The sequence below is a fragment of the Gopherus evgoodei genome, chromosome 2, assembly GCF_007399415.2.
Source record: "Gopherus evgoodei ecotype Sinaloan lineage chromosome 2, rGopEvg1_v1.p, whole genome shotgun sequence".
Classification (NCBI taxonomy): domain Eukaryota; kingdom Metazoa; phylum Chordata; order Testudines; family Testudinidae; genus Gopherus; species Gopherus evgoodei.
The window spans coordinates 170843057-170857355 of NC_044323.1; the positions used below are offsets into that span (position 1 = coordinate 170843057).

Consider the following 14299-nt stretch of genomic DNA (forward strand, 5'->3'; position numbering starts at 1 on the left):
AAGCCATAGTGGCTGTTAACAGTTTATAAATCCACAAAACTTCAATAGAATTTTATAGGACAAAGAAAATCTTTATGCTGAGGGCTTTCTGCCTGCCAAATTTCAAAGGAAAACAATAGAGGTGTTAGAGATTATTAAAAATTAAAGGCTCTGAGAATCTCTTATAATGCAAAGTGTTAGGCAACCTAAATATAGGTGTCATTGCCAGTTCTCTACATGATCAACCAGCTTTTTTTTTCCCTTTATTTTTATAGCTGCACAGCTCTGGGAACTGCAGAAGGAGTTCCTGGGACTGATCGGTCAGATGCAGTTTGTGTGGAGCCTACAATGTCTGTACAACCACAAGATGGTATATTTCATCATACATAATTATCCATCAGAAAGTATAGGGTAGGATTTTCAAAAGGGCTCAGTGCTGGCATAACTCTGTTCCCACTGAAGCTGGCTTTAAAGGAAGCAGTTGGGCCAATTCTGAGCCTTTTTGAAAATCCCTCTCAAAATATTTTGATATTAAAGATTATTTATGCCATTCTGAATTAGGGTGACCAAATGTCCCAATTTTATAAAGACAGTCCCGATATTTGGGGCTTTTTCTTATATAGGTGCTTATTACCCCCCACCCCGTCCCGATTTTTCACACTTTCTATCTAGTCACCCTATTCTGAAATGCAGCTCCTTGTGAGAAATCACAGCTACAGTCTATGTTCAGTACTGTATACAGCTTTATACTTTTTATTGAAATTACATACCGGATGAGACTGTTGTTGTAATACCCATTAACTACCATCACAGTTGCAATTCTGACTTTTTTCCATTCATCTAATGTTTAACTATTTTAAAAAAGCTACGGCTTCTGTCTGGGTACTGTTGATAGCGATGGATACTGTGTCAGCCAAAGGCAGCCCTTGATGTCTGATAATAAGGCTCATTGCCCTTTCTATCTTTAATGTGGATGTGCTACCCCAGGGAGACTACGTGTTTCAGCATGCAGTGAGCCATCATGATCTGAGTCTTGCATGCTGGGGCCTGTGTAACTCATAGAAACTACCTTCAGAGCCTTTTCAGGAAAATCAGGTGTAGCTCTTGGGCTCCTGGCAGCTTACACATGAACCCTTCAACTGGGTAAAATTTGGGCATGCCTATATTGGGCTGTCTTCAGAGTTCAAATCTGTAGTTCTTTTTAAGATAGCATTGTAAAGCATGGGCTTGAGCAGTCTCCTTGTTACGCAACATAATGTGTTATAAAGCTATCAGGATTATTTTAGAAATCTAAGTTCAAATAGAAAAATCTTACTGCATCCAAGTAAGAAAAGTAAGCAAGGATTGTATCATTGCTAAGTATAAGCTGTTCACTGATGTGATTTTGTTTTCATCCTACAGAAACAAACAAGATCTTGTATGTTCTGAGTGTTCCAGTCCTCTTTGTGATATTAACCAGCATTATCATACTTATTATATATTACAAAAATAAGGGGAAAGCACTGACAGGTACATTATGGCTAATGATTTTTAGGAATTCAACTTAATGTGAAAACTATATATTTTTTTAAACTGTGTGATTCGACTTTTGTGGGAATCATCAGGTTAAAAATGCATGCATTGTTTGGAAAATTATATGCTCTACAGTTTGTGTTTTAGCTGGCACAAAGCAGGACTTAGGATTCCCTTTCTCTAGGCCAGAAACGTATTAGGCTTATTGCTCTGGTACCCTGTCAAAACAGCTATTGTGCAGTAACTGGTTTGTCAGAATTAGATCTTAGCTAATGTACAGTCCTATGGAGTGCTGTTTATGTACACAAGGGGGGAGGCATAGCTCAGTGGTTTGAGCATTGGTCTGCTAAACCCAGAGTTGTGAGTTCAATCCTTGAGGGGGCTACTTAGGGATCTGGGGCAAAAATCAGTACTTGGTCCTGCTAGTGAAGGCAGGGGGCTGGACTCAATGACCTTCCAAGGTCCCTTCCAGTTCTAGAGATAGGTATATTTCCAATTATTATTATTATTATTGTGTGGCCTGTATGCCTGACAGCTGTGCTTCAGCCAACTGTCGGCCTGTGGACTATTCTGTCCAGACCCCATGGAGAATTCCATTTTGTAATCTTGTTGTCTTCTTCACAGTGTGACCTCACACACACCATACATGCGAGGTCACACTGAATGGAGGATGCAGTTTTGGACTGCCATATTAAAACTATCATGGCATGCCACTGGTACAATCACATCTCTGAGAATGTGATCAAGCTTATTGTTTGGACTAGGGACTTGATACAGTATTACTGTAATAGTAGAGAAATGTGATTTTCATGTATTGTCAATGGCATTAAACATTATTAACATGGGGGAAATGCTGCAGCAATTGCTGCATGGATGTGGATGCATCTGCAGAAACTCATTTTAACCTCTACACATTAGCTGATTTGAGCAAACTGTTATTACTCCTTTTGCATTTTCTTACTCCTCCTGGAAATCTTTTTCTCATCTGTCCTTTTCCCCTTTCATTGCCTCAGCCCCACCTGCCTGGGTTTTTTGTGCCATTCTTCTCCTGCATTGTTTAAATAAACTTTTAAATAGTGTTTTATAAGTTAGCTACCAGTTCCACACTAAATGCTTGTCACCCTAAATCAGGAATCCTTTGAACGAGCTGGAGGTAATGGTGACCCTTATAGTAAAGCAAACGTTTTAGATTCAGCACAGGTTATAGTGGAATCCTCTTAATCCAGATTTCCACCACTCTACAGCCCACTCTACAGTGAGTGGCCTTTCATGCCCTTTAAGAGAAATTCCAGACTGACAAACGATGCCACTTAAATGGCAATACTGCTGTCTGGGCTCTGCAGAGCCCGATCAAGTTAGTGCCTTCTCCCAGTTTCTGCAGGCCAGTATCTACAGAGGAGCGGATACTAGCTATGTGTACTTGGCATGAATGGAACAAACTAATAGCCAAGATCAAGCAGTGGCTACATACTTAATATGTGTTCCACTTGCTCTACAAACACAGAGAACCAGCATGATATAAAAGGCACACAAGGCCCAACACTACAAAATCCCCATAAACTATAATTACTGTCCTCTTAAAGCAGCAGTCACTATTATAAAGCCTCACTGAGTTTAAACCTTTTCCTTCAGAGATATTTTAATTTAGTACATTTCCCAATTAAACACATTCTGATTAAGTGGAACAGACCGTATTCAAAACTGCCAGCCTGTGGTGGTTTCGGGGTGTGTGTGCGAGGGGCTAGGGTTTCCCCCTTTGGTCTCCTCATTGCTATTTGGGCCATTCATGTGACACCTCTTGAAATAGACTAACCAATTGTATGGTTGCAACTGGGTCGATCTGAGGCCAGTCATAGCTTGTTGACATGTGACCAGGAATAAAGCCCCATTTGATGTGGAACATAGTTTAACCACATTCTATTTTAGGACCTTATAGACATTTGTTCCATAAGGATGTACTCAATTCACGTTATAATGAATGCTCAGCTAGACAGTCGCTTGGTCTTTTGAGCAGAGTTAATAAAAACAATCTGGACAGTTAGGTTTAATTTAATGTAGGGGATTATGGATAACTGTATATTATTTGATCTGTGATTGACTTAAGAAACTGTATATTATTTGATCTGTGATTGCTTGCTAAACACTATTTTGTTTCCCCTACAGCTGACCTACAGCACTGGGCTAATGAAGTTTGCAGCCAAATAAAAGGGACGAAGGTAAACACTAATGTTCTAAATTTTTCCCTGTGGTTATGCTTTGCTAATTCCTTTCCTGACCCTCAAGGCAGCCTTGACACGTATTACAGACAAATGAGGCCACAGAGTTCTCTCCCACCATTCAGTAAATATTGTACCACTAGTACACTAGTAGGTGATCTGGTAGTTATAACAAAGGACAGAGAACTGATAGCATTCTGGTGTTAATTCTTGTAGACAATGAGCCAAGTTTTGCCCTAAGTTACACAAATGTCAATCCTATGAGAGTGACATTCAAGGTAAACTGACAGCAGAATTGGGCCCATTGACTCATTGTGTGACTATGGGCATACCATTTGAATTCTTTCAGCCCACTCTACATAGCTAGAAGATAAAGACTTCTCTTTGCATTCCACAGAAATAGCTATTCTTTTCCAGTTCTGAACACTAGGGATGATTTGCCTATATTCCTTTTTATTTTAAGCCCTTGGTGTCTCAGTTAATTATGTTAATTGTTCTCGTGTACTAGGGTTTTTTAATCATTGGGTAATCCCAGGAAAATTCCTGTAAATGCTATTTTTATGCTCATTGTAGAAAGTAGCCAAACGAAAAAATGGAGGGAATTTATGGGCAGGATCACTGAACATATAAGGCCTGAGTCTTCTCTCACTTCAGTCTAAATCAGGAGTGACTCCATTCATGTCAGAGGAATTGAAGGTGTGTAAAACTGGTGTAAGAAAGAGAATAATCAGCTCTTCCTTTATAAAAATAAGGGAGAGTATTTAAGGTCAAATCCTCTGCTGAGGTAAATGGTCACTGCTACATTGACTTCAATGGAGTTTCACTCAAAGAAAAGAATTTGACCCTTAGAATTTAGAGGATTTCTAATCTAGTACAGGTTAGATCTGGGCATCACACTTTAAAGAATAGCCCATTATTAAGAGGAAAACCTCTTGTGCTTCAAAGTGTAGCTTTGCTCTGAAAAGTGACTGTAAAAATGGCATCATGGGTTCCATGTTTGTTTCAAGAATTTCCAGGTCATATGTGTTCAGTTCACAAGTAAATGTTTTTTGAACTCTCTGCCTTGCAAGCTCACCTTGAGTTCTGAAAGCCAATGTGAATTCTTCCTTCTTCATGCATCACCACCATTAATAAAGGTCCTGCCCTCAGTACTGCCTGTGCAAATTTTGTTGCCTTCAATGGGCTTGCTCAGGTGTAACAGATTGGACCTTCGTAACAATTCTGTCAATGAGACAGAAGGAAGACTAGAATCTAACTCACTCTTTCTTAGCTGTTTTGGCTCTTTAGAGCCAATGGGAGCAATAACCAGTTAAAAATTTATTTTTGTCACTTGCGGGAACAGATATGACTGTGAATACACACAAGGAGCAGACTTGTCCAGTAAGATCCTTGTCACATATCCAAGCAGAATTACATTTTATCGGTCAAAAATGTAGATGGTGCTGCTCTAAGTCAGCAACTGCAACTCAAGACTATTAAGTTATCTAAATATCATTTCTGCTCTGCTAAGAAAAATAATATTCTGATGACCTGTTTATTAAAAGAAAATTCTTTTGGATTTTGTTTAGGAATCTCCCAGAGAGCCATTTGTTAATACAAACATGGTGAACGCTGCAAGTCCTCAGCCTTCTGAAGGAATATATTTGCTAGCCCTTGATGACTGTATTTTTTCTGAAGACATGGGTTGCCCAAAGGGGCACACTTTCTATGGGAAAGGCAGCCCAGATACAATCCACTATGAATTGAGAGAGAACATTCCAACATTGTCTTTAGCAACAGAATCTGAGGATGACCACTTCAGGCAGATTCCCATGGAAGATGAATATGTAGATAGAGCTCCCCATGCCCATGGTTATTTACCTTTACTGAGTCGGCCTGACAGTAAATCCATGTCACCATTTTCAGAGCCACTGGAGGTGGGAGAGAATGATAGCTTAAGTCAGTGCTTCACAGGAACTGAGAGCATGGTGGATTTAACAGGCTGCTATAGCTCTGATCCTTCATGCAGCCTGGACTGCATCCATATTTCCTCAGACAAATACCTACAGAAATCTTGCCATTGCACCTCTAGTCATATGAAGGAAACTGAGAGAAAGGACAGAGATCACTTCCCAGTGAACCCTGAGTCAGTGAACAACTGCGTGGGCTGTGGGGTTTCATCTAGGGAATCTCCTAGGAAGTGGAGCGAACCCCTTTGTGCAGCAGTTGACCAAAGCACAGCCTCACCGGAAAATGGACTTTATCCACAGTGCACCTGTGGCTTGGACTTTCCCTCTGCAGGTCAGAGTACTTTAGCAAGCAATCCTGGCATTGAAGATACTTCCTCGGAAGGTGCTGGCACAAAGTACCAGAAAACAAACGGAAGCACTTCTGAGGCAAATTGTAGCACTTCAGAACTCCCACAAGCATCAGGTAAGCAACCCCTACAGCGGGCTCGCTCTACATACTATCATATAGGATTATCCTTCCTACTTTCCCCATATTCTTTTACTTTGAATCTCAATGCAGGGCATGGTTTGGGGGAAGGAGAGATTAAGAAAATGAAGCTTTTTTTTTATTTGCCTAGCAGCTACTTTCAATGACCAGGATAAAAAAGACAGGACATTTGTTTTCTTTTGGACTCTGGAAATGGTCTAGACCCAATGAGGTTTCATGCTGGTGCCAGTGGTTATTCTCCACCCAGCAAGGAAACCTCCATCCTCTGGCTCCCGCTACAGAGCCCAGACAGTTTCTGCTGTTTTCTAAATATTTTGATGGTGGAACAAAGTGAATTCATTGCACTTTCGTCTCCCATCATGAAGTTCTCAATTAAACACCGATCAGAAACATGAAGTTTGCAGTTAAACATCATTATAATTGACAAATAAAGACAGGCACAATTTTCTGTTTCTCTAACTCTTTCTCTTTATTATTTTTAACACATCAAAATTAATTTTAAAATAATTTTATGCACACTGTTATTCTGCCCACACACTCACTTCTGTCGTCTTAATAATCCTGGAACCCAGTTATTTAGTGTATTCTTAAATAGCCAAATGACAGACAGGAAAAAAAATGGAATAAAATGACTTAGGGGCTAACACCTGTCCCCTAGTAGTGACCCTTTCTGAACTGATTCCTTAAGAGCCACTATACTCTCCTGCATCAAACTTCTCTTCAGTACCCACATCTAGGGTGAACAGATAGTAAGTATAAAAAATCAGGATAGGGGATGGGGGAGCGATAGGCACTTATATAAGACAAAGCCCCAAATATTGGGACTGTCCCTATAAAATCAGGACATCTGGTCACCCTATCCACATCTGCTACAGTGATATAAGAAATCGTCTATTTATGATGGCTCTAGGGGCAGATGTTGTTCCGTTGTTCCATTTAAATTATTTTTTGGGGGGGAAAGTGTACAGAGAAACTATATATATATATATTTCTGGCTTCCCACCTTTCATGTGTCACTAGTAGTTTTAGACTGTAATCTCTTCAGGGCAGCAACCCTGTCTTTATACAATCTTTTATGATGTCTAGCAGAATGGGACCTTGGTCTTAATGAAGGCCTCTGGGTCCTATGGTTATACAAATATTAATAATAGGCAATCGCCCTTCTATAAATGCATATTCTACCTTAGAGTAGTGTCCGGGGGCATTCATGTCAACCTGCTAAGGCCCAAATGTGAGCTGTAATGTGTCAGAGACCCCTCAAAAAATGTTATCCACATGGGAGACTTAAAATACTGCAGGATTCATTCCTCTATTATAAATGACTCATTCTGTTACACATGATTTGTGTGGCCCATAGGTACCTTTGGGACTAAAACGAGGGATATCTGAGGTATGCCTAGAGGTCAAGTCCTTTTTGACACTAGCAGAATGTTATTCCTCTCTTTAAATCTGACAGTAGAATGAAGAGAGAGAGATTATGGAACAAAGGGACAGGAGAGATTAGGGATTGGAGAGCAGGAGGAAAGGGGATTTTGGACTCACACGTGAATGGAAGTGTGTCTAATCTAGTCTGCAATTTAATTCTTTTGGTGTAGTTTTAATCGTATAGGCACCACTGGGTGCCTTCGTATACTATAGTGCTACCTGGTGAAACCTGAGCATGCATACTGTGTTATTTATTTACTGTAAGCGACATATGACTGCTGTGAGGGCCTTTTAGCCAATTCTAAAATAGTAATTTTTAATTAATCAAACTCAAAATGCACAGTTCAAGTGTTCTTTTTCTGTTTATGGAATGGGAATGTTCTGAGGGAAATATCGATGTGTACATGTGAACTGGAATAGGGCTTAGTAAATGGTTCCATTCTGAGTCATGCTTAAGAACTAGCTGTGGGAGTATAAGAAGCATTAATGAAATCCTCTGTGAAGTGCTGGGACAGAATAAGACACACAACATACATTTTGTAACTGTCTTTATAAGGATTGACATAGTATCGGAACCATATAGGTGAGTGAACAGGGGCAGCACCGCCTCCTCCTGGTGGTGGGGCTAAGGTGAGGTAGACAGAAAATTACAGGGCTGCCCTATACATCTTGTGGATGCACAAACTTATTTTTTTAACAATATGTACTTAAACATGTATATTATCTATGTTAGCCTCAAAAAGAGAATAAAAATATATACAGACCAGTTTTAAACTACATCTCTGGCAGCTCACGGATACAACATTTATTCACAGAAAATCAATAGGAAAAAAACTAAGCCAATAAATAAATAAGCTAATAATACTAATAATATTAATAATAAACATGTAAACTTCTGGGGAAAATTACTGGTTAAATAATACTGATAGCTAATTACTTTAAATCAGAGAATATACTGTATTATATTTTTTAAATTAGCCATCTGCACACACTAACAAAACAAAACACCACACACACTATTATTTAAAACAAGATAAATACCAACCAACCAAAACTAAGTACATCTTTTTCCTTAGCTGATTGAGCCCATATTTCCATTCCTGCCAAATCAAAACCCAGTCAAATACAATCAGAAAATTCAAACCATTTTAAAGCTATTTTTTGGAGGAGAGGGGTCACTCTTGCTTTAACTTTTGTGCACCCACATAATTCACAGTCTTTGTAAACGTAACAAAAAGCAATTCAGTTCGTAACTAAATGAACTGCCAATTAGCACAAAATAAATAAAGCACTACCAATAAAGCACAAAAATAGCATTTGACAGGCAGCAAAAATCAAGATGTAATTTCTTAAACATACATTGTGAGGCAAGTGTTTCTCAAGGTTGCCACTAAACCAGTGAAAAACTGACATACATTATGAAACAAAAAAACGCATGCACAAAGATTGAGCTACTACTTATCGCGGAGAAGCTGTTTCACTTAAGGACAATCTGTCCATTGTTGTGATTTGCAGCAAAGGAATTGGTGGCATCATCAGGGGAGGCCTTAGGGATGGGCAACTGCCCAGGGCACCATAGTTGAGGGGGCACCTTGGTTGGGGGCTTCATGGTCAATGCCCCCCTACACGCATATAGCAGTCCAAGGCTCCTTTAACTCCAAGAGCTGGGCCCGGAGCTGGAAGGGGCACAGCTAGGGGCACTCCAGTTGGAGGGTCTTACTGTGTGTCAGACTCCAGCTGCAAGTCCTGCATGGGCTGGGGCTTCCTCTTCTCCTGCAAGGGCCACTCCTGAGGCCAGATCAGACCAATTTCTGGGAACCTCCCATGGCTGCAGGAAACTTTGCCATCCCGCACTTTCCTGCCACCATTGCTCCCCATCCATGGCGGGAGGGAGTCACTGTATGGGGAGCTGCCCCCCCACTTGCCTGGTGCCATTTTCCCTCAGGCCAGCCCTGGACATCATCAGCATTCAGAGCGGGGTGGCTGGCAGCAGCACCAGCTGCTGGCTGGGTGCCCAGCTCTGAAGGCAGTGCTGCTGCCAGTAGCAGCGCAGAACTGCATAAGTAAGAGTAGCATGGTATAGCATTGCCATCCTTACTTCTGGGCTCTCTGGCTGCCCAGCTCTGAAGGCAGCACCGCCACCAGCAGCAGTGGAGAAGTAAGGGTGGTAATACCACACCATGCCACCCTTACTTATCATAACATTAGACCATTGCACAGGGAGGAGTAGGGGGCTAAAGCAAATTTTGGGGTGGACATAGGTCCAACAACTGCTCCCCACCAGCACTGCCCCTGTTTGAGAGTTTGTGGCATGTCAGCTTTGTGAAATAGAACTGGCTTCAAAATGAGGGGAAATTGCCACAAAAATTCCAAGGAAATATTTGTCTTTTTTACTCATCAATATTCAAAATTTAAATGAAAAATGTTGAACTGCCCCATCATGAAAGACTTTTGGCATGTAAATATAAATGTGCAAACCAAAGTGTTCAGTTACATGGGTCTGAGCCTTCAGGTGCCGACTCATAATGCTCCAAATTTCGAAGGAGTTGAAACCTACAGTGTTTGTTCATTCCCCTCACTAGTATTGACTATAAATAGAACTTTTAGAAGCCCTTTGTGAACCTAGGACACAGAATTTGAGCGGACCACCTGGATCATCAAGTCCAGTCCCCTGCTATCACAGGCAAGCCCCCTTCTGGAGGATTAAGGGCTGAATGCTACAAAGGAGTTAGGCTCCTAACTTTCTATTTAGGTTCCTAACTTTCATTGATTTCAATGGAAGTTAGGAGCCTAACTTCTTCAGACCATTAACCCCAAGTGACTCAAGAATTAGGAATGGGATATAGAGTCTTTTACTTCTAAGTTCAAATCCTGTCCAAGTCAGTAGCAACCAACAGTCATTACCACATGAAAGCTGCTTGGTGGCTTGTGCAAAGTGAGTTTGTGGCCACCTTCCAGTTCTCAGTAGGTAATTGTAACAAAAAAACCCCAGCAAACCTATAATCTTGATTGGCAGCAACTAGCAGTCTTGGTAGAGAAACCAAAGGACTGACTACTTGTGCAGAGTATCCCTATAGGTTGAGGTTTTATATATATTTGGTAGGTCAAAGTGGACAGCATTCATTAACACTTTCTGGGAAAAGATTTTAGTATTCACCTCTTCTATCAACCTGGCACCTTTAATAAGCAGTTAAGAATGCCATATCACATTCAGCTAAGCATTAACTGACTTCTATTTAACTTTCATGTAGTTTATCTAACATTGCTGGTCTACAAATAAACACTGGTGAATGTTCATGCAGTATTTTGGATGTAGCAAGCACTATGGAAATGCTAAGGGTTATTACTCTAGCCAAAAATCCAGCATTTGTGACATCAGTGTCATGTTGATGGCAGGGAATTGTGACACTTGGATTGGGCCTTCACTGAAGAAACAGCTCAGGCAGGAAATAAGGCAGTGCCTAAAGGAGAGAACTTTTAGTTGTATATCATGGTACTCGGTGATAATTGGAAAGAAGATACAGAAATAGTGTAGTGATTTTTAGTTAAAGTAAATAATATTGCTAAAGTGAGTCTTTTAAAAAAAGAAGTCAAAGTGCTGCCAAACTGTGTTATAGATGTACTCATGTATGAATTTATCATCATTTACTGGAATTCAGTCATGGCATACAAACATCACTGTTTACTGAGAACACCAGGTTGTTCTGGGGTGAGCCATGCCTTATAAAGGGTGATTGTAAGTGGTTTCCTCTTTAACATTAATGAATAACTGCAGTGACAGGGTTATAAAAATTGCTGATTTTAAAGTATTAAAAAATGCCAATAAAACCATGAAGTTCTAAAAATCTCTAGGAGCTGTCTATAAACACTGATTAAGTAATCTGTAGTAGGAAGAATACCTCAGAGAGAAAGAGAGAGAGAGAGTGCACTAGTAATACTCAGCTAAAGCTGTTTTTATTGTTTTATTTGTTTTAACTTAGAGAAAGTTAATTCTTCTCAGCCTTTCCCATAATTCTTGTATGAATTTTGAAATTTCAGGGCTTCATCCTGCTCTTATTGAAGTTAATGGCAAAATGCCTCATTGTCTTCAATGACACCATGATCGGGCTCGTAGGATAAACTCACCTATGCCTGCCATGCACGCCTCATGGCCAAACCTTTTAAAAGAGGTTTCTATTATCATTCTAATAGGATTTTGTGACAAAGGCCATGATCCCACAATGTGCTCATGCAAAGCCCCATTAAAGTCACTGAGTATATCGCCAGATCTGGGTCATAGAGTATAATTTCATGTGCTACTAGGATCGCCCCATCCATACGCTCTACACTGTTGACTCTAGAAGGTCTGTTATCCACGGCTGAATGGCATGGCAATAACCTTTTTAAGTCTTTCAAATTTTATTTAGTTAAACTTACTGCATAGTCTGCATAATAATTTCAATCATTTGAAAATCACTATAGTGACTGGTAATCTATAAATATCTAAAACATAGCTATATATATTCAGAGAGACAGACAATGAACATTTACACATAGATTATGTGTGGAGCAGTTTCCAGTATAATCTGGGTTTGCATACTTGAGAGCAAATTCAGGAGAGTTTGCTGCAGGTATCTGGAGGAGGAGAGTATATAGCAAAAGATCTCTCTCTTGCCCCCAGGTGATGAGTTTGAAGGGAAGAAATTTTCCTACCATCCCAGCTAGACACACTTGGATGACAGGTTTGGTGCTGGGAGGGAAAATAACAGGAATCAAATTCACTCAGCTAAATATTCATCTCATGAGACAAAATTCTGACAGAAAATATTAATCATGCATATGTGTTTTTTCCCCCTCCCTTTCCTTAGGAAATGTGACTGGAAACAGTAACTCTACATTTATATCAAGTGGGCAAGTAATGAATTTTAAGGGCGATATAATTGTTGTCTATGTTAGTCAAAACTCCCAAGAGGGGACAACAGCTACTGGAACAGCTGATGAGAATGTGGGGAGTCCAGTGCAAGAGGAAAACCTGAACCGCTGCGAGACTTTTGCAGGCAACATCCAACAATACAAAGAAAAATATGCTGATGCTAATCCAGCCTGCCCTGCAGAGAACGAAGGACTAAATAGCACGGGGGAATATGAGAGAAGGCTTGGGCCTGTGGTTCAAGAAGAGAACCAAGACAGCCAGGACAGGAAGTGCTGCCACAGTGGGGCCTTTCAACCTGTGCAAGAGGAGGGAAAGCCAGGACAATTTTCAGAGAAAGCATTGCATTGATGGGAATCAACAGCTGTTTGCTCACTCTTGGTATTTGACTGAAATACCATTAATTCTGAGGGACTGTATAGCAGCCAATGAATGACATTAATGGTCTGCACAGTTGTGTTAGCTGCTCGGAGGTCAGGTTGCCATGACTGGTTCATTAGATCTGAGACCTTTATTATTCCTAGTGTCTCTTGGGCACTTCATCAAATGGAACCGACAATTCCACGGTAAATGCCTGTGATGCTATCACTGTGGAAATTATTAGTGGAGACAGACACAAGTGTAAAGCTGCTATCATTGCAGAAATATCTGATTGGAAGGAAATCTACTTCCCCACAATTGTACAGGTTGTTCAAGACTTGCTGTCCATCCTCTTATCCTTGGGACATAAAGTGGAAGACTTTAATTAATATAGATTGTAAACTCTTTGGGACAGGGACTCTCTCTGTGTGTGTGTGTGTGTGTGTGTGTGTGTGTGTGTGTGTACACAACACCTAGCATATTGTGAATGCTACTAGAGTACGAATACTAATTATGATTAATATTCAGAAGGTAAACCATAAGTACTGACCAATATTTTTCCCTAATGACATCCGGACAAGAACTTGGGGAAAGATTAAGCCAAGCCCTTGTGCATGGCCTTTCTCTTTCCCTATTCTCTTGCATTTCCCATGAGAACCCTTCATCTAGATTTAATTCAGCCTTATCACCCTGAGTATCACTGCGCAATGATGCTATTGGCCTCATGTGAAGATGAACCATGCGCTTCCACGATCCACATGATCAGAAATCTCTTGATTAGAGTGAGAATCACCTGTCCACCAGGAGGAGCATCTTTCACTTGAAGATTTCTTGTTAGGAAGGATCTTCTTCTGAAAAGCTCTAAAGCTGCTAAGCCTTCTGTGTAGCTACTTCAGTTTGCAATAACATTTCTGTAGGTGAAGACCACCTAAAATCCTGTAAGCAGGCAGTTTATTGAATGTCACATCATCATTAGATGACCATTCATAGATAAAAAGAAAGGGGGTAGCCCCCTTGCACATTGCATGCACAAATGGAGACCACACATTTTTCAGCCCTCTTTAAAAAAAAACAAACCTATGTGGGAGAATTCCAGTTTAGAGATCTGGGTTGGCGGAATTCTGCTGAAAAGGAGAATTACTCCACTCAGTCCTTGGTAAAGTATCTACTTAGAAGGGAAAAGACAGTGGTTCAAGAAGGGACGTGTGTGTTTCAAGCTTCAGTTACCCTCTTTCCATTGTTTGTGTGTGCCGCAATGGAAGGGAGAGGGCTAGAAAGAGGGTGGTAAAATCATGGCTTTATTGATGTCATTTACCATTGACTTCAGTGGCACCATGATTTCACCAGAAGAATTCAACAAGCTCTTTGAATAAAGTGTGAAAGAGCTTCAAACATACGTATGAAAAATGGGTGTGTCAGCCTGGGTGCTGTTATGACTCCATTATAGGAAATTTAACATGCC

General features: G+C 40.4%; 1 protein-coding gene across 1 annotated transcript in view; it reads left to right on the forward strand.

The window, feature by feature from the left end:
- Positions 1-13172, forward strand: part of TNFRSF11A (TNF receptor superfamily member 11a) — a 37303-nt gene extending 24131 nt beyond the window's left edge. The window contains exons 6-10 of the mRNA XM_030552258.1: positions 255-349; positions 1381-1488; positions 3655-3707; positions 5276-6119; positions 12416-13172. Coding sequence (XP_030408118.1) covers positions 255-349; positions 1381-1488; positions 3655-3707; positions 5276-6119; positions 12416-12828 — 1513 coding nt within the window. The 3' untranslated portion in view covers positions 12829-13172. The remainder of the gene's footprint in view (positions 1-254; positions 350-1380; positions 1489-3654; positions 3708-5275; positions 6120-12415) is intronic.
- Positions 13173-14299: the final 1127 nt, after the last annotated feature.